This window comes from Barbus barbus, assembly GCF_936440315.1.
Source record: "Barbus barbus genome assembly, chromosome: 49".
Lineage (NCBI taxonomy): Eukaryota > Metazoa > Chordata > Actinopteri > Cypriniformes > Cyprinidae > Barbus > Barbus barbus.
Genome location: NC_136727.1, coordinates 22,109,476 through 22,135,547, shown reverse-complemented (window position 1 = coordinate 22,135,547; position 26,072 = coordinate 22,109,476). Strand labels below are relative to the sequence as shown.

The following is a 26,072-nucleotide window of genomic DNA, read 5'->3' as shown; positions in this document are numbered from 1 at the left end:
CTGACTGGAAATGGTTAAAATTCACATAAAATATTCTAATGTGAATAAACACTTTTATGTGGATTGACTAGATATTTTGTTGAACAGATGTATTCGCCTAAATTCTCATTTGTTGCAATTCTATCAGGTGTTTTAAGTTGCACCTTACGTTTTGATCCCACAGCTGTTCACAACTCCTCTCCTGTCAATTTCTAATTCGCATAACAGAGCTGATGGAAACGCTCTCCAATTATAGTTTTTTTTTTGCCAAATTTTTACGAATGCGCTTAAACGATGCAAATGAATTGGATGGAAGCCTGTCTTTTGACATCAGTGCATAGAGTATATCATAGAACCTAACAATACTGAACAAAAAGAAAGTGATTCATGGGACGTTCCATATGAGAATGATGGATCTATTTTTTTTATTAGTGTGTAAACAGTTTAAACATACCTTTGGACAAATTCAAGAGTGCTTGAGGCCTCTTTAGCATACTGCAAAGTTGAACACATAGTAAGCAGCGAAGGTCGCTGCCACTCCATTCAAAAGATTGTTGTGGGGCCCCATCACAATAGTTCCTTCCATGGACATCATCCACTTGTCTGCGCTTAATGTCTCTCCTGAAATGTATTAACACAATATGATAACTAAAAGAGCACTAGAAAGCTGCACTACATAAAATCACACACATGCACGAGTGGCAGTGTTGGCATGATGGGCGAAAGTACCAATTTTATCGGCTGGGAGACTTATGGTATATCGGCTGTGAGAAGTTATGGTATTGTTTTTGGTAATTTAGACTAGGCTTTTTATGGATGCAATAGGCCTATATTGAATTATAAGCCTTTCCTTTCTTCTTTGGCACATATATCCATGTAACAACTATTAACACGACTTAAAACAAGGAACTTTCTGAGCCTGAAATATGTTCAGGGTGCAATAAAAAATAAAGTTCAAATAAAAAAAAATGTACCCAATATAAATTTGGCTGCTATCCCCTTCAAAGTAGTCTCCTTGTGCAGTGATACACAGTTTTCAGTGCTCCTGGCTTGGTTGGAATGCTCCCTGGAAGCCTTGCTATTTAAGCCTATCCAGTACCCTCTGAGACGTGTTTTGGATCTCCTCTACTGTCTCAAAACGGTGACCAGTTTTAATTTTTGAAAACTTGCGTGTTTTCCACGCGCTGCGAGCGTTTGCGCTGTCACATTGGAGCACGCTGGATATGCCTAGATCCTCTTAAATAAGACATGTTCCAGAGAGCGTTTCAACTGAAGCAGAAGCACTGGGAGCTGTGTATCACTGGACAAGGACACTACTTCAAAGGGGATAGGGGCCAAAATTAAATCAGGTATATTTAAGCTTTTTATCGTCACAGTCTCAATACTTTCATTTCACCTTTTACTTCCGGCTTTGCTACTGTTCGGACGCTCTTGTTTATTGCTCTGCGCTTTGCTCCCTATTTTTGCATTTTTCTCATATCTCTCCAAGATTTTAACTTCAGCAGATCAGCACAGTGCTCAGACAACACATTTTTTTGGGGGAAAATTAAGACTTTCTCCCAGCAGTTTACATTCCAGAGACGGAAAAACACAGCTGTCTACATTCAAACAGACGAGAGAAAATGCCTCTCGTGGAATCTTCCTGCTGCATGAACTGCCACAAACTTCTACAAAGGATTGCGGTTCTTGAAACAAAGTTACTTGCTGGACTTCCAAAACAGGCGGAACACACAGCAGACGGTCATCACGGACCCCCTCAGCATACAGCTGGTGAGTCCTCTGAATCTCAAAAGTTTATACAAAGTGTAGAGGAAAAAGCCGAAACAGATCGACAGACAAATCGATGGCACAAACAGGGAGCGAGACCTAAAGGCAATCGAGACCCCGCTAGAAATTTTACGTTCCCAGAACGTCCTCAGAACGTCCCCGCTGGTGTCAAGGACGTTGTCTAGTTACGTCCCCAGAACGTTCTGAAATGGTCACGATGTTGAGTTCTTTAAAGGGTTGGGGGACGTTATTTGGAGGACCTTCACAGAACTTTCAGGACGTTCTCAGAACGTTTAGGGGACCATATTTTATTTGGAAATCTGATGTTCCCAGAACGTCCTCAGAACATCCCCGCTGGTGTCAAGGACGTTGTCTAGTAACGTCCCCAGAACGTTCTGAGATGGTCACAATGTTGAGTTCTTTAAAGGGTTGGGGGACGTTATTTGGAGGACCTTCACAGAACTTTCAGGACGTTCTCAGAACGTTTAGGGGACCATATTTTATTTGGAAATCTGATGTTCCCAGAACGTCCTCAGAACGTCCCCGCTGGTGTCAAGGACGTTGTCTAGTAACGTCCCCAGAACGTTCTGAGATGGTCACAATGTTGAGTTCTTTAAAGGGTTGGGGGACGTTATTTGGAGGACCTTCACAGAACTTTCAGGACGTTCTCGGAACGTTTAGGGGACCATTTTTCATTGTTTTCAAGACCTTTGGGGGACCAACCTAGAATGTTATTTTTTGGTCCTTTTTAGGCATTTCCATCACATTTACTGAATATTTTCAGAACCTTTAGTAACATTACAGGAAACTTTAGGGGATCAAACTATAATGTTACTGCAACACATCTTTCACACTGGTTCTTGGTCTTAAAAACCTAATCAGGCATAAGCACTGTGTCTTCACGCTTAACATATTCAAAGATAAACATACAAAGCAGGAATTGGTCATTCATTTGCACTGTGAACAAAAACAGATTATAACATAACCTGACAGAACATTCACTCTCCAGAACATTCTCGTTCACCATTCCTGGCTGGTGGAATAATCTTCCCACCCCTATCCGGAACGCCGGATCCCTGGCAATCTTCAAGCAACAACTGAAAACTTATCTCTTTCGGCAGTACTTGACATCATCCTAAACTCAAAAAAAAAAAAACTCTTTCCCTCTATCTTTCTCTCCGCTTACTAGCTTGTACTTATTTGAACAATGACTGAGACTTGGTGTTACAAGCACTTCCTCTGTCTGATTGCCTCTTCAAGATTAATCGCTTTTTGTATTCCCCAGTTGTAAGTCGCTTTGGATAAGTGTCTGCCAAATGACTAAATGTAAATGTAACATAATATTACATGTGGTCATGCATAGGAAGGGTGGGTGAGAGAGAGAGGGGGCAGAGAAAGCTCAATCAATTCAATTGAATTCAAACTGGCTTTATTGCCATGGAAATTTCCATAGCATCAACATGTCAAAACAACGGTAAACAATAACAGTATAACAACTTTATTAATTATTAATTCATTAATTGTATACAGTGTGTGTGTGTGTGTGTGTGTGTGTGTGTGTGTATGCATGCACGTGTATCAGTCACTGTCTCCATCTTCAGGAGGTGCCCCAAGTTGTTCTTCTGCTGCCTGAAAAAAAAAGAAGCATACATAACAATATTTACCAATCACTTCAATTACTTTTTAATTACACTTAGGTATATACAGTGGTGCTTGAAAGTCTGCAAACCATTTAGAACAGTGGTCACCAACCTGTCGATCGAGATGGTAGATCTTTATCACTGTTCCAGTAGATCCCAAAAATAATAGTAAAATAAGTACAAGAAGGCTTTACATTTCTCTGCTTTGTTTACAGCAGTAACCAAGGAAATGCTATATCATGGCTGGTTCATAAGTGCTATCTGCTGTTAGAGTGAATTTGAGCCTCATTCAGGCCTGCTGTTTTTGTTTCATGCAGATATGTTTTATGTAGCAAAAAATTTAATAAATAAAATACATAAAATCTAAAGTCAGACCATTCTGTTTTTGTTTTAAATCCTGAAATTATACAATCACATTCAAAAACAACTGCTTGTGCAACATGTGCGTATCATCTTTGTTTGGATCATGATTAAAATGCAGTGGTTGCCTCTAATTTCAAATGGCTACAGGCATTATTTGTTTAAGGCCAGTTTGTTTGTTATAATTAAATAGCCAATACATTTTCTTAAAAAAAAATCTGTGTCAGAATCAGCCAATTTGTTAGGTAAAAAAATTAAATAAAATAAAATCTGATTTTGAATAAGCTATGATCAGAGCATCACTAAGTAACATACTAAATAAAAGGCCTCAAATTGGAAGTGCAATCTGGGATGTCTTTTTATCAATTCTTCAATAGGTAGATCTTTTCTTTCATAAAGGCAGAGGTCAGGGATCTTGGGCTTAACAATTTTCAAGTAAAACCAAAAAAGTCCAGAGAAATGCAATGAAAATATATGCTTTCTCGTTTATTTATTCAAAGAATGTATCTAATTTTACATATCTGTGACTGGCAAAAGTATGTGAATGTCTACAATTAGTAGTTCATTTGAAGGTGAAATTAGTCCATCTGTTCAGAGGTGTTTTCAAACAATGTGATGACTAAAAGGCGTCAGTGTCTGCTCTGTTTTACTTAAAGAACAGGGATCCATCAAAGTCTGATCAAGTTTGTAGAAGTGAATCATGGCATGAACAAAGGAGATCCTTGAGGACCTCAGAAAAAGAGTTGATGTTGCTCATTAGGCTGGAAAAGGTTATAAAACCATCTCTAATCAGTTTGGACTTCCCAAATCCACAGTCAGACAGATTGTGTACAAATGGAGTATATTCAAGACCACTGTTACCCTCCCCAGGAGTGGTCAACCAACAAAGATCAGTCCGAAAGCAAGAGGTATAATAGTCTGTGAGGTTGCAAAGGACCCCATGGTAATTTACAAACAACTAAAGGCCTCTCTCACACTGGCTAATGTTACAGTTTATGAGTACACCATAATGAGAAAGTATATATTTCTGTCTCCTTTGTTTGGTTGGATTTTCTTTGTGTACTTTAAAACAAACAAGAAGACAAAAAAATTGCACTGTTATGGTCACTGGCCATATTAAACATGCTATTTTCATTCCTCACTGTATAATGCGCCTTCTATTTATACTCAGTGTAATGCATATTCTGTTTATACTTCCTTTGCACCTTATGTTGTATTTACAGTCATTTGCATTGAGCTGGTCTCTACCCTTCTACCTCATAACTTGTACTATATGTCATAATGCTTAATATACACAATTTATTTTTCATATTTATTATATAATTTGTTATTTGCACTTCAGGATGAATGCTAATTGCATTCCATTGGCCATGTACTTGTACTCTGCACAATGGCAATAAAGTTGAATCTAATCTAAAATAAAAACATAAATAATATTTTAGGTAGGTTTATGCAGAAATTTAGAAAAGTTGAAGGGTTCACAAACTTTCCAGCACCACTGTATGTACTAAGCAAATAAGTGGAGGGATAAATCAAAGAGTTATGTTATTCTAGAGATAATATTAAATATTCATATATATATATATACACACACACACACACACACACACAGTGGGTAAAATAAGTATTGAATACACATCATCATTTTTCTCAGTAAATATTTTTCTAAAGGTGCTGTTCCACAAAAGTTGTTTGCACCGTGCTCTTCTGTCGCTTGATCTTTCGTTGAGGTGCGTTAATCCATTAAATCACTGATAATACAAAACCATGATCCGCACTCACATGAAACAGTCTTTTCTATTTTTTTATTCTACCTTTATCACCAATGGGACAAATGTTGCGGCTCAAAGTCCTTCGATCCTCAGTGTGTATCTAAAGGTGCTGTTGGCATGAAATATTTACCAGATGTCAATACCGTTTGTTGGAAATGACCGCTTCAAAACGCCTCCTGTAAGAGAAACTAGTGGCATTCATTGCTCAGGTGTGATTTTGGCCCATTCCACACAAACAGTCTTCAAATATTCAAGGTTTTGTGGCATCTTCTATGAACTCTGATCTTTAGTTATTATTTTATATTGGATTCAAGTCAGGTGATTGGCTGGCCGTTCGAGTAGCTTTATTTTCTTTCTCTGAAACCAGTCGAGAGTTTCCTTGGCTGTGTTTGGGATCATTGTCACCCTTGTTTCATCTTCATCATCCTGGTACTGTAGGTGTTGGGACTGAAGCAGCTAATATTCATTTCCACGGACGAGGGGCAGGATTGCTTTCTAATTACTGATAGATTTCAGCTGGTGTCTTGGCTTTCCATGCCTTTTTGCAACTCCCTTTCTACATGTTCAATACTTGTTCTCTTTGCCATTACATTTTATTACACAACTTAATTTCTGAATTTATTTGTTTTGTTTTATTATACTATATGTGTATGTATGGATTATGGATTACTCAGGTTGTTACCGACATCTGGTGAAAATTCAAGTCAACAGCACCTTTAGAAATATATTTACTGAGAAAAACTATGACGTGTTCAATAATAATTTTAACCTGCTGTGTGTGTGTATGCATGTAGGGTTAATAATAGCTCAGTGAATAAAACAACTTACAGGTGTTATGACCACCTTGGCACGGTGAGGTGCATGTTTAAGGGTTTCCCCAATACATGCATCAATTTCCTTTTCGGTGATTTTTGGAAATTGGCTGGCACAAGCACCTAGAAAAAAAGGTACTATAATAAATGTGAAATTCTCAAATAGGTCTATGCAATGTACAGGACAACATTCTATTAAATGTAATTATTCTCATTGATTAAAATGCTAATTCATCCATGTGAAATGGTGATTAAATTATGTTTTTAAAAAGTTAAACATTGCAGCAGTGTATTTGTACAGACATGGTTTATAATTTGCTCTTTACAAGTTGCATGAATAAGTAAGAGACAGAGGCTTTGAAAAGCTTACTTAAAACAATATGGTGGAGGGATGTCCCCATGAAGGGCAGCTTTCCTTTTCGGCCTTTCAGGCTTCATTGGTAGCTAGTTTCCGGAGGATTCTTCTCACTGCATCCCCAATGCTGCTGCCTCCCAACAAGCTCAAAAACTGGATCTATGCAACATATAAAAATAAATATTAAGAACAGGGCTCTGAACCAGTTCAACGAAAACAAACAGAATTTTTGACAAGAACAGAACCAGAAAACAAAATAAAACAAATTTTATAGTTCCGAACAGAATCGAAAATTTGAAATGTCCATTAATGTTATTTTATTGTTCCATTTAATAATTAAAATTTACTGTCAACCAATCATGAATTCTAGTAGTGCAGCCTATGCAAATGTAACTCTGACGCATCCAACGAATGAAATGCCTGTGCTCAGCTGTGAACTCGTCATCGGTAAGTCGCAATGGCAATGCACCGGCGACTTTATCCGAGGATAGTGAAAAATAGATTCAACAGATCACACGCACCAGCACACCATTGCAGCCTGTTCATTATCAAAATAAAATATAGTTAAAGAAAAAAAAAGATATTAAATGTTAAACTGCACTGTTGTACAATCTGTTGATCTGCATGACAAAGGATGATGTTTTATGTCGATGCGAGTTAAGTACAAAGCCTATTACATAATATTTTAGCATCCAGATACGTCGCAAAAATGGAAACAATTTGGATTCATGCCGAATGCGAGAGGTAGGCACCAGTTTCACCTAATTTGTTTTTGGATTGACGTTTTTATAGCCTAAACACATGCAATTTATAATATTTTATTTATTTTCTCTCAAAACGCAATTATATACGAGTAGGGTTTTTTTTTTAACCAACAGTTTTAAATGTCTAAAAAATGCTTTGTCTTTAAAGCAATGACAGATTTTTTTTCTTTTGTTTAGTAGCCTACATTTGGCTTGACTGAGCCTAAGTGCAGCGGGTTAAGAACTGTTTTTTGTTTGTTTGTTTTTTTGAGTAAAGACAATGCTGTACTCTTATTATTATATTATTATGATTATAGGCAAAAAAAAAAAACATTATTAACTGGTATTTTTTCTACTCAAACCAGGTTCGGAATGATAATAATGCAGAGGAAAGCAGGAACAGAAACGTTAAAATATAGAATTTCTTAAACCGATTGATTTTTTTTTTTCATTTTCAAGCCCTGATTACAAAGCAAGTGTTAGTGTTGAAATTCAACAAATTATCTTAAAAAGCACAATGGGTCTTTAAAGTGCATGTCATATCAACATACCATCCTTTTTTTCCCTCTGTGTCCTCCAGTTTTAATGTTAATGCTTGCAGCTCCTGGACTGTTTTGCAGGGCTGCTCGATGGTCTCCTGTGGTGGTAATGTGATGGATGCCGGACCAGGACGATTCTGTTGAATAGCCTGGACTAGGCGCTCAATAGAATTTGCAATGTCTGTCTGCATTCTCTCTATTGCGAGCAGCACCCGCTGCTCAGATTGCTCGATGAGTTGCTGCCGATCTGACAAATTAAGATTAAAAAATGTGTATTTTGACACTCAATTATTTGCTTAAGTGGTATTTAGACATGTGTAGTATTCAAAAAACAAACAAAAAATTAAGGTGTTGCCAGATGCATTGCTATGACCTAATGTTGATAGTATACTGTAATGAAAAAAGTGCAACCATACAATTACCTGCACTTACTGCACCCTTTGCATGGCTGGTTTCTTGTGTGTTATGGGTATTTTCTGTTATTGACACAAATTTCAGTGCTATGATTATTTTCTGTTTCCCAAACATTAGGCATTACACCATATTTTCACTTAGACTTAAGCGTAGGTCATACAGAGGTCTAAAACTACGCAACACTATCGTTTAATTATAGGCTGAGGGCACTTCATATACATTACGCATCCTACGCATCCAGAGGAATCGACCTTCGGAGGACGCAGTCTTCTAAATGAGACACGGCTCATGATTTACAGACTTACAATTTTGGAATCACATGAATTTAGCGGTTTCACCGGTAACGGAAGTACACAAAGCAGTGCAACACCTAACTCATGTTTATTGAATAAAACTATAGCCTTTTGAAGTGTAATGGTCACATTAATCCATACAGCACATTTTTGTTTTTCTGTCCCCAAATGTAAGACCTCTTGCAATCATAATTAGGACTTGCACCATTTAAGATTTTTTTGAGGCCTCAAATTTGATAAAAAATGTAAGACATTTTTTATCAAAGAAACCCTGGTAGTAGGGGTATTTTTATTTCATGGATGGAGCAAAAACAATGTAAGAGTCTACAAGCACAAACAGCTGCATTCAGTCTTAATGGCATTTTAAGACACAACATCGTCAAGTAAGTAACTTTAACGAGTGTTACAGTATTCACTGTAGTTGTCTGCTAGTAAAAACATAGTTTTATCAGTCAATATCCGTGTATGCCATTGTTTTCGTTTACTACAGTTCAGAGGATCAGGAGATGCTGGCTGCTGCGACTGAGTGGAGGCGGGGCTAATCTGCATATTCATAGATCTGCGTATAGTAAATGCACATACCATGGAAAGGATTATCAGCTGAAAGGTTAGGCAGGGATGACACATCTTCCTCAGGTGCATGGGCAGTGACTGTGATGTCAGTAGGTGGCTTGTCTATGAACAAACATTGAAAACATGGGATAAACTTACAGTTCGAGAGTGTTGAGTACTGCAATGCACTGCAACTTACACAAAAAGCCATGACAAAAAATACCAACCTACAACTTAACTGGTCAAAAAATTTTTAAAATGGGATTCTCATCAGAAATCTGGGGCCAGTTGCATAAACATAGCCACTATGTTAAGATTGTGTCTTTTTGACTCAGACTGGGCAAATCTATCTTTTTATAACAGACTTTAACAAGTTATGACCAGTCTTGAAGAAATCAAATTAGATGACTAGTTTTTAAGACTAGTCTAAGCAGTTTATACAACGGGCCCCTGTTTGTATTATACACAAAGCCTGGAAAGCTATGTTCACACCAGCTGGCACTACACTTTTATTTTCTTTTGGCCTGTTCACTAATTGACATCGCACAAACCATCATCGAATCAACACAACACAAGAAATCTGTTACTTACAACTCGGAGGCTTAGGGAGACTTGGTAGAGGGTTTTGAGAGGATGTGGACATTTTTTTATTTTGTTTCTCTGGCATCTCATATTCTCCTATTAATTAAGGATAAGACAGCGTGTTTGTGAGTGTGAATATAATTTTGAGCTACAGGCAAAAAAGAAAAGTGAACAAAATTTAGATTTTAGCCGAATTTCAGGTTTCCACAAAAATTTGTTCATACAGCCCTCATCTATCGATACCAATGCTCCAAATAGTAACTGAACATCTAAATTTAGCTTTTATTTTAACATAAACAGCAGAAGAGCTTTTATTTTAAAGGAAAACTCCGGCTTCAGTGAAAACAGGCTAACAAAACATGTCTCACTACAAATATAGTGAAATGCTGTAATCATCTGCCGCAAAAATAAAGCCCAACTGGTGGCCGTTGCATTACCAAATGTGCGCTAAAATCACAGTACATGCCATAAACGAGTTGACTGCCTTCGTTCACTGTGACACTGTGTTGTACTGTCATGATGAGTGAATATTGTAGAAAAATTCCACATTAAATAGTGACTAAACACGACCCATTAATAGCCTAAATGTTAACGAGGAGTCCCTCTTATTTATAATCGCAACATCGTCTGATAAAATCAACATGCATCTACACTAAAGAGCGGCTGTGTGGTGGTTTGGCTATATTACTTTTTGTCTCATACAGCGCACTGCCTGCGTCTGAGTAACAAACTAAAAAGTACATAATATTAATAGACGAACTATGCTCATATATATATAATTCCAAACAGTCAATAAGCAACAGGTTTTTGGAAACACTATTTTGTAAATTATTTGTTGACGAATCTGTGCAGCTTAATGTGCTGTTTCTCTGCCACTCACTGCACAGAACAGATGCCGAGAGAGGCAACACTGCGCCGGGAGAGTCAGACCTCACACTAGCGGGGCAGTACTGGAGACATCTTCCAACTGAACGATAGATAAGGTTTATTCAGAAAAGTCGCTAGGTTTGTCAGTATGTATATTATATGGAAAAAAGCCGCTAAAAGGGTCTGAAAGTTGCTTAATCTAGTGCTGAAATCGCGCTGGTGTGTGTGAGATGTGGGAGCTGATGGCAGGGGGTGGGGTATTAGCGGCGGTCAATGTGGATATTGTGGATGAGTTCTTCGGTGTCATCACATTCTACTAGTTCTACAGCTTCAGTTTAAGAACTTTCTCGTTTAATAATACATACAGCTGTGTCCTCGCCACAGTGCAACAGTGAAAAGAGACCCCTCACAAACAGTGTTGCGTTCCGAACGTGGTTTAAAAGACAATATTGCGGTATTTTAAATATTCATATCATACCGTCCAGCACTAGTTACGTGACCACGACAATAACGAGACTTATGTATCGAGTTTTGCTATTGCATTGATAATACCGTTACATCCCCAATATACAATGTGTGTGTGTATGTATATTATATTATATATATACATATATTTTACATGACGTTCTATTCATTAACAGTGGAGTAGCCTAATGCATGAAAAAGCAGTCACATGTGTTTCACACCTTCACTATCTGTCCAGTATCTTGCTGGGACTTTTTTCTTCCGCATTTTTTCCACCTCCTCCTCACTGTCCACATTTGAAGTTTCCACTGCTTTTTTGGCTCGCTCCCTAGCTGTCTTGTAGTTGTCTATGGCCAGTAAATGAAGTCTTTATAATTTTGTTAATTATTTTTAAGTATGTAAAGCAGTGTACCTCTATATGACTACTTCATTCACTTTCTTACCAGTCTCGGAGAGTATTCTTATTTTATATCGATTCCAGAGCTCCTTATCTGGCCTGTGGGAGGCCTTTGCCATGGCATCTGCGTTTCTAGGTGGCCAGTAGCAAAATATAACCTAAAATATTTCAGGAAAAAGTGAATAACATCTTAATTTTTTGTAACTATGGACTTGTTATTTGTGTGTGTGTACTCTTACCCCATTCACCTCCTCTACCCATGATGCAGGCGCCACAGCAATTGAGTCTTCCTCAATAAAAACCACTACATAGAATCCAACCTATTACAAACCACAGAGCACTAATTAGAAATGAGGGTAAAGGAATATAGGTTAGGACATTAAAGCAATCAGGAAAAAAAATACTAACTATGTACATATTTTCTTTTCTTTGTTAATTGAGGTCATGGAGGAGAGAAAGGACAACTCGGTGACCATGTCCGTCCTCAAGGATCATTGCCCTTCCTTTTAAGTTTGTCTTGTCCAGAATCTCCATCTTTGATGGACCACTTACAAAAGCTCCATAGATCCTTGAATCACATGGCTTGCAAAGGTACGGTGTCAGGTGCGAGAAGACTCTACATAAGAGTTTTCCAGAGTTGGTACTTTCTAGAACTTCACAGCAGGATGTTGGGCTTACAATGTAAACATTATTAGGATGTTTCATATGAATTGGTCTCTCTTTACTTGTTTCTATTGGAATCTGTGACTGTTCTTGGAGCCGTTTTGCTGCTTGGATTAGAACATGGTTTCCTGATCTAACCGTCTTTTTCAGCTGGTGCAGATAGCTTTCAAACGAAAAGGCGCTACATTTGTCTAATGATCCATATGTGGTGGCATCAGCAGTGAGGTGAAGCAGTGAGTGCACATTGTACACTAGAAATTCTTCGCCATATATGTGCCGGCCTTGTTCAACAAAATATGTGAGGAGTTCATGGGCATACATATTGTAGGTTTGTGTTAAATGTGGAGACACTAGGATACACATAGCCACACTAAAGGCCATGAAATGACTGTACAGTGTTTCTGGTAGGATTCCCTGCAGAACAACTTTGCCTGTGTAGAGCATAAACTGTCTGAATTCAGTGGCCTTCCATCTCTCCAATTCCTCCAAACTGCGTGGCTTCCTGGCAAAAATATGGGGTATGTCACATCTCAAATTCCTTAGCCTCTGATTGACCTCCCTCAGCTGAGCTGGTGATAGCCGATGCCCCGACTTGCCCCGTGACCACAGTAGGAGCAATTTTCTCATCACTCCCAGGCAGCACTGGTGCATGTAATCAGCAGGAAAAGACTTGACCATGTCAATTTGGAGATTGCTGAAAGGGGACACAGTATTTTGTTGATGGTGTTCTGGCTGGTGTTGCTCTCTGAATGAGACATCATCCCTCAACATGAGGCCATGCACTTGTTGATACGTCATGCGCCCCTTCCAGTTGCCTTTTTGGGTGCACTTGTCACAGCCATAGTAACCCGAGAATTGTTTGATGCACTTCAGCATGGCTTTTGCTGGTGCATCACATGTAATACATCTCAATCTCACATTGACTGTTGTTTCTCCCCATGAGAAGCCATTCATTAAAATCATGTTAAGTTCATCTGATATGACTTTAATGAAGTCCAGTGATTTGGGCTTGGCCTCAGTAAGAGCAATGGCCAAAGGAAATGTGCTTGCTGGTTTTAGATGTACAGTGCAGAGTACAGGCCAGAAAGATTTACCAGTGCTCTTAAAGAGTGGCAGTCCATCTACATTGAGGGAAATCTCGATCTCAGTGATGTCTTTTGCATAATTGTAAGGATACCGATTCAAGCACATGATTAATTGTTCAGTCACTCCAAATTTAACACATTCCACTCCGGACACCATTTGACTTTCAACAGGATCAGTTTTTAACAATGTTTTAGCAGTGGATGGCAGGTGTTGATGCCCTTGATTCCTGAGAATTTTAAGCAGTGCATCTGCAGCATTGTGCTTGATGTTATAGCCACAAATCCACTTCTTTAACTCCTCAGCTAAATTGTCAGTGGGCATATCAATGTTGGCAGAATTCTCAAAAAACACTTCATCTATGTCACTACTGGAAGATTCTGTATCCATATTCCCTGTGTCTACAGCCATTGTATGATGTAGCAGTGTGTCGCCATTGACTGCATTGATGCCAATATTGATAAACGTCATTTCATCATTGTCACTATCAAATTCTCCAGTCCCTGCATTTTTTAGGCCGGAGTCCTGGAGTGGTATAGTGTGTCTGGGATTGTGTGCTTCACTGTCAAGCATAGTACTAGGACCAGCTGCATTTCTGTGCACTTTTCTCTTTTTTCTTTGCACCCTTTGCCATAGTCGTTGGTATTCTCTTTTCCTGGCTTCTGCAGACATCCAGCTGTGTGAAACAGCTCTGTGTTTTCTTCTCTGCAAATGGGTACATTGACGTGTAATTTATGTAGAAAACCTAAAGATCATTAATTTTGTAAGCAAGCATTTTGCTTACACACCAGAAAAAAAGGATCATTATCATGTTATAAAGTTAAAATGTTATTGTTGTAACTAGGGCTGGGCGGTATATCGAGTTTATACAATATCAACATATTTTTTTAATAAGCGATATGGTATGAGTCAATACCATTCATATCGATATGCAGAGATTTGATATGAGCACATCTGAATAATAGCAGAGGACACAGAGTGAGCTGCTGCAAGAAAAGTGTATAACACAATTTCTCCTAAACAGAGGACATGTATAATAAAATAGTACAATAAAATAAAATAGTAAACACGATAGCATTGGCTTGCCCCGTCAGATGCTGCTAACAGAGACACTACATGCACTGTTTAATGGGTTTAAGATGTGCTTTTTTCCTCAGTGCTTAACTTACATTTCACAGGTATATTTTCCATCTGTAAATGTTAGCAAGCCATGGAAATATTTAAATTTTTCTGTCAAGTGGATGAGGCTTATGAATGTGATTCTCCACTAAACTTCACAAAGTTCAGAGAATGAGCATTGCTGCATGCCAAACAAGCATAGCGCAAAAGCACAATAATTGTGTCATATGTAGGGCTGTGCGATATGACGATATATATCGGATGGACAAAATAAAAAGTCTATCGTTTCATATTATGTTCTTTTGTTTATTTCGTGGTGTCGCAAAAAAAAAAATGCATATGTAACAGTATATTGGATCCGGACTTCGGTCTTAAAGGGGAAGCTGTCCAATATTTGTTCTGTCTGCCATTCATATTAATCATAGCACATTGCTAGAAAAACTCTCACTGCTCTTGACTAAATCACTTTTGTAACTTTAATAAGAATAAAAAAAAATTATAATGATATATTTTTATATAGGTATAGAATATATACATAATACACGTGTTAATTATATATATCATAGATAGATAGATACAATTAGCATAGTGAAGGCTAATTAATTTACACAATGTATACTAAAAAAATACTATACCGTGATATATATCTGTCACGGTGCACACACGAGGGAGGAACCAGGAACACGCAGACGAGGATATAGACTCAAATAACACTCTTTACTGACATCAGGACAGGACATGGCAGGACAAGGCAAGGCAGACAAGGACATCACACACCGGGGTTAACGAGTAGACCAGACCACACAAAACTGAACAGACAGAACTATAAATACACACGCAAATCATAGATAATGAGACGAACATGGCTGGACAAGAATTAAACTAATGATATGACAGGAAACAAACCAAATATGGGCACAAGAGGCAGGAACACATGACACACACACGACAGTTCCCTGACAATATCGTTATCGTGATATAAAATTAGTCATATCGTGATATAACATTTTGGTCATATCGCCCACCCCTAGGGACTCATATGTATAATTTATCCCTAAGTGTATTGTATGATAGCAGATAACTAGGGATGGGTACCGAAACTCGGTATTAAATCGGTCTCGGGGCTAAATTATGAAAGACCGGAGTATCGATAAGCTCTGACGTTATTCTGTAAAAATGAAAGCACTGTTTATTTCATTTCGTTTGTGAGTTTGTTTTATTGTATTTGTCAGTTTGTTTTACTTTGTTCATGTTGTTACTGTATCTTAACACTAAAAATACCTGCACACTGGTGCATTTACAAATTGATGAAGTGCAGGTATTTTTAGTGTTTTATATACATATGATAAGATACAGTAACAACATGAACAAAGAAACAAAGTAAAACAAAAAGTACCGATAAGAATACCGTTAAAGTACCGGATCGATAAGCAGTATCGGTAAGAGTAGTAATACCGTTAAAACCTTAACGATACCCATCCCTACAGTTAACAGTAATGGGGTAATCTAAATATAACGCAATTAATCTGTGTTCCTGTTTAGAGAATTGAACTTCTGCTTTAAAAAGTATTTTTGTTTTTAGACTGTAATGTTACGAGAGCATAGCCTACTTTCCCTATTTGTTTTCATTGCCTTTAAAATAAACATAGTTTTATTGGACAAAATTGAGCAGGATGTTAATACATATATAATATATTATATATATAACCAATTATAAAATACAGATGAAGCCCCAGCCCTAGTTATAACAATCATAATTCTAGTTATTACGGCATACAATCGTATCACATTATAACAAGAAACATATCTTGTTAATAACAATATACTATTTATCTAATTAGATGTGAAAATTTTGCACTTTATAACATGATAACTTGGGTGTAACCGGAAACTCATGTTGAAATGGGGAATGTTGCTCTTTTCTTTAAAAAATTAGTTCACCCCAGAATTAAAATTTCCTGATAATTTACTCATGCTCATGCCCTCAAAGATGTTCGTGTCTTTCTTTCTTCAGTTGAAAAGAAATGGGTTTTTGAGGAAACAAATCCAGGATTTTTCATGTGTGACCTTTCCAACATGATAACATATTGGCTGAAATGGTGGACGTGCATTGCAGAGCTAGTGCAAGACAAGCATTTGTGGTTAAAAAGTATATACAGTTTTGCTTTTTTTTTTTATTTAGAAAATGACCAAATCATTTTATTATTCCTGGGCTGGGATCTTGGGCCCTTTAATGCTGCATTGATACTGCAATTTGGACCTTCAACTCATTGGCCTACACTGAAATAATAAAAACCTTAATTTTCTTTTCGACTGAAGAAAGAATGTATGAACATCTTGGATGACATGGGGGTGAGTAAATTATCAGGAAATTTTCATTCTGAGGTGAACAAATCCTTAAATAGGCAATATAGGCTACACAATTTGATTATTTCAAATAGTTCATGCTTGGATTTAACACAACAGTTATAAACCAATATATCCTCCTAATAATGTAAAAATCTCTTGTTATAACCACCATTTTTCTGCAAGTCAAGCCTACCTTCTGAGATGCCATCACAGCTTGCATGAGAGCAGTGTACAAGGCAGGGTCTGGGAAGCACAGCAAAGGGAATAGTATAGACTTTGTTAGAGCATTGCATTCACTGTAGTACAAAATAAGTGTCCATTGCTAATCAAAGGGGACAAAATGGGCACAAAAAAAGACAACTGTAAAAGGCTTACATTATAGGAAAAATGACTAAAAAAGAAACAAAATTCTGATACAACATCTTTTGTTTAAGCTCAGTCTCATTGTTCATACAAAGGTATTAGCTAGTAACGCTTCCAAGGACAACACATACATTTTCAAAATTTGGTTAATGTGTTAAAACATTTAAAACATAACATTTAGATTTTTAGACCCCTTAACCTATCCCCAAACCTAAACTTACCCATTTTACAGTGAATATAAAAAATAAGAAATGCATTAGAATAGACCAAAATTTATTTTGAGCCGCAAATCCCACTCCTACCTTTTAAAGCCATATTTTCTTAAAATATGTACAGTAGGCTATAAATAAAAACAGGACAGAAAGACAAATGCAATCACACTAACTATTACTAAAATGAACCGTAGCAAGACATTTTCTTTCTTTTTTTTTGGGAGAATTGATTTGAGTGCTTTGCATGTTAAGATTCTTGAAGTTATTTCTGAATGTGCAGCTCATCATCATCAGCACGGGTTTATATGCTAACGGCCTGCGAGGAAGATGCTTCAAATACACGCAGTTTCATAAGATTTGCATTCAAATTAATTACTTTTGAAATTATTTTGCGTTTTGGTGTGTGTTCAATTGTCAGTCACATCATATCGGAGAAAAGGCCTTTGGTGTCCCACGTACGGCAAACTAAATACATGCAATGATTAAACTAATGCCGAAAATGACATTAATTGTAACGTTAAGTGTTTATAAACAGACTAACGTTATATCTAACGTTAGTCTTGTTGAACTGGATTCGAAACCAGTTAGCAGCAGAAAGTTAAATGAGCAAACTTCACTTATTAAACACAGTTAGAAACATGCCTTGGTATGAAAAATACAATATAATAATGTTAATGACACGATTGCATATTCATATGGATTTAGTTGTAAGACGGTTAAGTTAAGTTGTTCATACATAAATAATTTACGTTTTGTCCGGACGACAGAATTAGTTGTAATTAGTTTTAACTTGCTGTTAAAACGTTTCAGTGTCTATACAAACGCAAGTAAATATAAGCTACATCTTGTAGAACCACATTTTACGAAAAATAGAAGCGAATTCTCACGAGATAATGTTGATAACTTAATGCTGACTTTGGTTTCGCAAAGTGTGGTCACAACATTTGCTTCATTATCGGAAAAATAGCGTTTCACAAGAAGTTCTTATTAAAATAACTTTACTTGATAGATAATCAAATTAGAGACATACTTACTCACCATAGAAACCGCTGCTAGCCGGGAAAAAAACCGCCAAATGTCCTCAGTCTGGATCAACGGATGCTGGGATAGATGCCCCGCCCCTCCGCTGCCGCTATTGGGGCGTACGCCGCACGTGACCTTTGTTATAGTTTTTTTTTTTTTTACATGACCTTTGTTATACGTTCCACAAATATAGGCAAATAACAGATATACTATTTGATTGAATTATTTTTTTGATTATTATTTTCATGAGAACTTGGCTGAAATAAATGCATGTTTATAAATGGGTTAGGAAGATGCAGTTGAGGTCAAAACTTTATAGCCTACACCTTTCAGAATCTGCAATATGTTGATTATTTTTTCCAAAATAAGAGGGATCATACAAAAAGCATTTATTTTGTACTGACCTGAATAAGATATTTCACATAAAAGACGTTTATATAGTTCAAAAGAGAAAATAGTTGAATTTATAAAAATGACCCTGTTCAAACATTTACATACCCTACTGTGTTGCTATGATCCATAGCTGTTTGTTTTTTTGTTTAGTGATAGTTGTTCATGGATCCCAAATTTGTCCTGAACAATTAAACTGCCTGCTTTTCTTCAGAAAAATTATATCTGGTCCCACAAATTCTTTGGTTTCCCAGCATTTTGTGTATTTGAACCCTTTCCAACAATGACTTTGATTTTGAGATCCATCTTTCTACACTGAGGACAACTGAGGGACTCATATAAAACTATTACAGAAGATTCAAACTCTCATTGATGCTCCAGAAGGAAAAACATTAAGAGCCAGGTGTGCAAAAAAATGAAGATGTGTCCGTTTTTTTATTTTTATTTTGCCTAAATATCTTTTTTTTTATTTAGGCATACTGCCCTTTAGAAGCTACAGAAGATACTTACATGTTTTCCAGAAGACAAAATTTTGAAAAACCAAAGAATTTGTGGGACCTGAAGGATTTTTCTGAGGAACAGCAGGCTGTTTAACTGTTCAGGACCAACTAGGGACTCATGAGTAAATATCACTAAACAAACAAAAACAAAACGAAAAAAGCACAGCTGTGGATCCCTCTGGTAACAAAGTATTAAGAATCAAATATGTAAACTTTTGAACTGGGTCATTTTTATAAATTCAACTATTATTTTATGTTGTGGACTATAATGTCTTTTATGTGAAATATCTTATTAAGGTCAGTACTAAATAAAACATAACATGAATTTTGTATGATTCGTCTGATTTTGGTAAAATAAATAACATTCTGCAGATTATGCAAGGTGTATGTTGCATCCAGCGCAGTTCCGAATGAAATGTCCCTATCTAAGTAAAAGGGAACTGTATGGGAACATTCTGTTAATGTTAATGTTCTCTTTGTAACGTTGTTATGTGACCATAGAATAACCAATACGGGACGTTCCCCTTAAGTCATATCATGAACGTTATTATATGACCAACAGAGGACCATGTGGGAACGTTCTGTTAAAGTCCCAAATGTTCTCTTTGTAACGTTGTTATGTGACCATAGAATAACCAATACAGAACGTCCCCCGTAAGTCACATCAGGAACGTTATTATATGACCAACAGAGGACCATGTGGGAACGTTCTGTTAAAGTCCCAAATGTTCTCTTTGTAACGTTGTTAATGTGACCATAGAATAACCAATAGGGGACGTTCCCCTTACGTCATATTGGGAACGTTGAACAGCAGCACTTTCAAAACCAAAAGAGGACGTTTTAGGAACGTCCCCAATGTTCTGTAAAGGTTTGGGACTTTCGTCACCTTTACAGGACTTTAAGGGAACGTTATGCAAGGTCGCGAGAACGTCCCCTCCTACCGGGGGACATCAGATTATCACAAGTATCTCGTATTGCTGCCGTAGCATCCTCTACCCCAGATACGGCTATGACAAGACTTGTAAACACTGGTATCCTACCACCCCCTTTACATCTTGAGAACAGATTTGAAGCATTAATGAATGTGGGAGAGAAATCCGCAAATGTGACTAAACACGGATCGAATCAGCCAGCAGCTAACATCGCTACTAACAGGCGCTCAAGGTCGAGCAGACAGCGGCTTTCAGCTCAGAGCACAGCCGAGCCCAGGACTCTGATAGTGGGTGATGCTATTATCAGAAACATCAGTAGCAGGACTACAACTACATACTGCCTTCCTCAAGCAAATGTCTCTGATGTGAACAAAGAACTTCGGAACATTCTGATGAAGCACAAGACTGCAAATCGAGTCATCATCCATGTGGGGAAGAATGATATTCGGAAGGAGCAGTCAGAACTCCTTAAGAAGGATTTCAGTGAACTCTTTGAAACGCTTCAAAGTCTTGAAGTTCAGTCGTTCATCAGTGGACCACTCCCAGCAAGGGGAACTAACATGTTCTCACGGTTGCTTGGGCTAAATACATGGCTACAAAGAACCTGCAGTATAAAAGGAGTCAACTTCATCGACAACTTCAATCTTTTCTGGGGCCACAGACAACTGTTTAAACCGGATGGCCTCCACCTAAACAGACTCGGTGCAAGAGTGCTTAAGGACAATATCTATTTCTCCCTCTGTCATCCTTCAGCGGTGTGTGCCAATCTACTCGGCCTGAATGGCACACACACACCTGGACAGAATATGAGTGACCACAGGAATTCATGTCAGCTTCTGAGTCAACATGTGGTTGACACATCCCACAAGGATACTGATAACACCACGCAGCCACAACAAGCACTGCTCATGGACATCCCGGCTGAGCCCTGCCCACAGAGCTCATCACATGCAGACTGTGACGTACTACAACAGCTCCAACAGCTCCAAGACTCAGCACCCAAGGACGACTTTCTGGAAAACAGCATCTCACAGCCACCGGAAACACCAGAGCCAGAGCCCTGCTCACCAGACACACTTTCCCTCTCTCCAGAATCTCCACTTCTAAGCTTCTCACAGAAAATGGAGGAACTGGTGTATGCTGGGACCAAACTCTCCCACTCTTTCGCTGCAAGCCCCCAGATATCAACTAAAAAACGGCGGGCCCCACAACCACCAAAGACTGCAGGCCCAGCTCACCCTCCTCCTCCTGCGAGAGCTCTCCGGCCGCTGCCACAACGCCAGGGCCCAAACCCCTCTCCATCTGGTGTAGGTGAACCAAAAACAACTGATAACAGCTCTCAGTGATATGTGTCGGGTCCCCGCTATATTAGCCACAACATTCACAAATGTTTACAGAAAAAGCGGGAACCCAGTGTGCCTGTAGCCTCCTCTATTTCTGTTTTATCACGCGATAGAAAGTCTAAGGCCTTCTCAAGCCGTACGGCTGACCCATCTAACCTGCAGCCTATAATGCATCAATCTAAAATTGCTGTAGAGACAAAATGTAAATCCATCAAGTTAGCATTTTTAAACATTCGCTCACTTAAAAATAAATCATTTCTGATCAACGATTTAATAACCACAAACAACCTGGATTTTATGTTTCTAAATGAAACATGGTTAGAAGACAGCTGCAGTTCAACAGTCCTCACTGAAACAGCCCCTCCTAACTTTAATTTTATAAGTGTCTGCAGGACTGTTAGGAGAGGTGGAGGTGTAGCTGCTCTGTTTAAAGATGTTTATCAGTGCAAGCAAATGTCATTTGGTCAGTATTTGTCTTTTGAACACCTAGGTATTGTGCTGAAAGGTGCTCCACGCACCCTGTTTATCATTATTTACAGGCCTCCAAAATATTCTCCAGCCTTTGTTGATGATTTCACTGAACTGTTATCAATGATTTCCTCAGAGTTTGACTGTTTTGCTATTGCAGGGGATTTTAATATTCACATAGATAATGCAGAAATCAAAACTACAAAAGAAATTATAACTGTTTTAAACACTTTTGACCTGAGTCAGCATGTGCACGGACCCACACACAATCGTGGACACACCTTAGATTTACTCATCAGTAGAGGTCTAAACATCTCATCCATTGTAATCAAGGATGTAGCACTATCTGATCACTTCTGTATTTTCTTTGATATATTGATCTCAGTCACCACTAGGGATGGGCGATATTTTATCGTTTGCGATATACCGTTGAAAATTCTCCTCACGATAAAAATTTGTCTCCTCACGATAATAACGATAAATCTAGTTGATGACGTAGTTTTGTGCGCGCCCGATTCACTGTTCACGTGCGGAGTGAAAACAAGCATGGCGGAAGGCGGACGTGAGGCTGACAGTGCGTTCACACCGGACGCGACTTGCGCGAATAAATCACGCTATTCGCGCATAGTTGGACGCGTGAACATTTTGGGTTTACTCGCTTCATTCGCGCGTGTAATTCACTGCACAACAGACGCGAATTCGCGTCATGGGCGGGGCTTCTGCCAGGCGCACATGTATGACTGCCACAGAGAGCATATAGAATTTCGCTCTAAACGCTCAATTCGCGCTGCGTCATTCGCGCAAATTGCGTGGCAGGATGTCTATTCGCGTCTTTGCATTGACTTAACATGTAAATCACTCGCGCTTATCGCTTCATTCGCGTCTGTTGTGAACGCACCATGAGGAGGAGTTTGTTGTTACGCGAGGAGCTACCTCCACAATTTGCAACTGGTTTGGTTACAGAAAATCAGATGAGGAGCAAACTACCGTAATATGCAAAGTGTACAGATCCAAGACTCTGAGTCAAATATCACCTCGTAATGGGAAGGTTCATTTTTGATCAGAATTGTTGATTATTGATTTGAAGGTGCTGCTAAATTTTTGACCGTGCTCCTAAATATTTTAAATTAGAAGCACAAGCGCTCCTAAAAAGAAAAGTAAACGTAGAGCCCTGAGAAATATTTCTCATGTATGTGACGAGCCCCAATTTTAAGTTTTCTTTTTTTAATTATTATTATTTTAAGTTGTTTCATTATCAGGAAAAAATGCAAGTGATCCGCGCGAGCACCTCACTGTCATGCATGCGCATTCTTTTCCGCACAAACACTTGCATATGCATAATAGTCTAGACTCTAGAGCATAGCCTCATAAACTTGTTTTAATAAATCGCTTATGCATTAAATAAAGATACAAAACAGGTTGTTAAATATGCTGAATATATTGTTCAAATATTTATAAAATGTGAAACTGTAGCTAATCTTATTCGCAGTCTAGTGTTTTGCATCTGCATAACATAGTGAATTATTTTTAACATGCAATGATACAAAATAAAACCAAACAAGATTTGTAATGAAGAAAATTTTTTTAGACAAATAAGAATGATGTAGCCCACATCTCTTGAGCGTCTCACACAGCATGCGCATGAACACGCAAAATCTTGCTCTCTGCATGAATGCAACGCAGATGGCGACATAAGTTTGTTTGAAACACATTAAAAGTTTAGATAAGATAATATTAACAATGAACATTATATGACATTTAAAATAGTTTTGGCGATTTTTCCTTAGTCCGCCTGTGCATTTCTGACCCAAACAGCAAAGCAGTCTAAATCTCCGCGATGTTCTCGTTAAATATGCCATTTCTGAGATATTACAATGAATTAATTTCTAAAATGTTATGATATGGAAAGCCTGAAACAGATCACAGCAGTATAGCCATACACAGTCTTTCAGTCATCAGCAACGTGGTAAACGTGTGCCAGTAGCCTATGCATATGATTTAATATGAAGCGTCCATAACGCATTATTATGGTTGATAAGAGCAATTAATGGAGATGAGCTGTTGATCATAATTAGCACGGCCATAAGTTGGCTGTGTACAGAAAGTTTCAAGTTAATTGCATTAATAATACTATATGAAATAAACTTAATCTTTAAAACTTAATCTATTTATATATATATATATATATATATGTGTGTGTGTGTATATATATATATATATATATATATATATATATATATATATATATATATATATATATATGTATAAATATATATATATTATCGTCATTTGTATCGTTATCGCAATAAATACCTGAAATTATCGTGATAAATATTTTAGGCCATATCGCCCATCCCTATTCACCACTGAATCTAGATCTGTCTCTATCAGAAAGAGATGCATTACCGAGAACACTGGTGCGCTATTTATGGAGGCAATATCATTAACACCAAGCATTTCTGCAGACTCTGTTGATCTTCTCCTTGAGTCATTTAACTCAAAAGTTAAGAATGTTATTGATGATATTGCCCCGATAAAGGTCAGCAAGAAGACGGGGAAACAGAAATCAATTTGGAGAAAATCAACAGCAGTTCAGAGCATGAAAAGACAATGCAGAAAAGCTGAGCGGATGTGGCGGAAGACGAAACTCGAAATCCACTATAGCATCTATAAAGACAGCCTTCATGCTTTCAATGTGGAACTAGCCACAGCTAGACAGACTTTCTTTTCAAACCTTATAAACAGTAACATAAACAACACTCGCACTCTTTTTGCGACTGTTGAGAGACTGACAAACCCCCCAAGTCAGATTCCCAGTGAAATGCTCTCCGACAGCAAATGCAATGAGTTTGCTTCCTTCTTTTCTGAGAAGATCAATAATATCAGAAAGGAGATTGGCACATCCTCAAGTTATGCAGAGGTCACACAGATTCGACCGCAATTTATAAAAGAAGTGACTATGTGTGTTTTTAAAGAAATTGACAACAAAATTTTGGAAGAAATAGTACAGCACCTTAAATCTTCAACCTGCTATCTTGACACACTTCCCACATCCTTTTTCAAAAATGTGCTTAACTGTTTAGAAGCTGATCTCTTAGAAGTGGTGAACGCCTCACTTCTTTCTGGGACTTTTCCAAACTCCATGAAAACTGCAGTTGTTAAGTCCCTTCTGAAAAAGCGCAATCTTGATAACACCATGTTGAGCAACTATAGACCCATATCAAATCTTCCTTTCATAGGTAAGATTATTGAAAAGGTAGTTTTTAATCAGCTGAACAACTACTTAAACTCAAATGGATACCTGGACAATTTTCAATCTGGTTTCCGAGCACATCACAGCACAGAGACAGCACTCATTAAGATAATAAATGATATTCGCCTCAATTCTGATTCTGGCAAAATATCAGTGCTGGTACTACTAGATCTTAGTGCTGCGTTTGACACTGTCGATCATAACATACTTCTAGAGAGACTGGAAAACTGGGCCAGGCTTTCTGGGATGGCACTCAAATGGTTCAGGTCATACTTAGAAGGGAGAGGTTATTATGTGAGTATAGGAGAGCATAAGTCTAAGTGGACGGCCATGACATGTGGAGTCCCACAAGGCTCAATTCTTGCACCGCTCTTGTTTAACCTGTATATGCTCCCACTAAGTCAGATAATGAGGAAGAACCAAATTGCCTATCACAGCTATGCTGATGATACCCAGATTTACCTAGCCTTATCTCCAAATGACTACAGCCCCATTGACTCCCTCTGCCAATGCATTGATGAAATTAACAGTTGGATGTGCCAGAACTTTCTTCAGTTAAACAAGGAGAAAACTGAAATCATTGCATTTGGAAAGAAAGATGAAGTTCTCAAGGTGAATGCATACCTTGACTCTAGGGGTCAAACAACTAAAAATCAAGTCAGAAATCTTGGGGTGATTCTAGAGACAGACCTTAGTTTCAGTAGTCATGTCAAAGCAGTAACTAAATCAGCATACTATCATCTCAAAAATATTGCAAGAATTAGATGTTTTGTTTCCAATCAAGACTTGGAGAAACTTGTTCATGCCTTTATCACCAGCAGGGTGGATTACTGTAAT

General features: G+C 37.9%; 1 protein-coding gene across 1 annotated transcript; it reads right to left on the bottom strand.

Moving 5' to 3' along the window:
- Nucleotides 1-3,155: 3,155 nt before the first annotated feature.
- Nucleotides 3,156-18,427, bottom strand: LOC306867769 (uncharacterized protein). Its single transcript, XM_079413632.1, has 12 exons — nucleotides 18,365-18,427; nucleotides 16,945-16,994; nucleotides 11,777-11,857; nucleotides 11,584-11,695; nucleotides 11,362-11,487; nucleotides 9,818-9,904; nucleotides 9,257-9,349; nucleotides 8,390-8,443; nucleotides 7,980-8,214; nucleotides 6,701-6,844; nucleotides 6,347-6,453; nucleotides 3,156-3,375 (listed from the first exon to the last, which is right to left on the bottom strand). Coding segments are annotated over exons 2-10 (816 nt in total). The 5' UTR covers nucleotides 16,972-16,994; nucleotides 18,365-18,427; the 3' UTR covers nucleotides 3,156-3,375; nucleotides 6,347-6,453; nucleotides 6,701-6,843.
- Nucleotides 18,428-26,072: the final 7,645 nt, after the last annotated feature.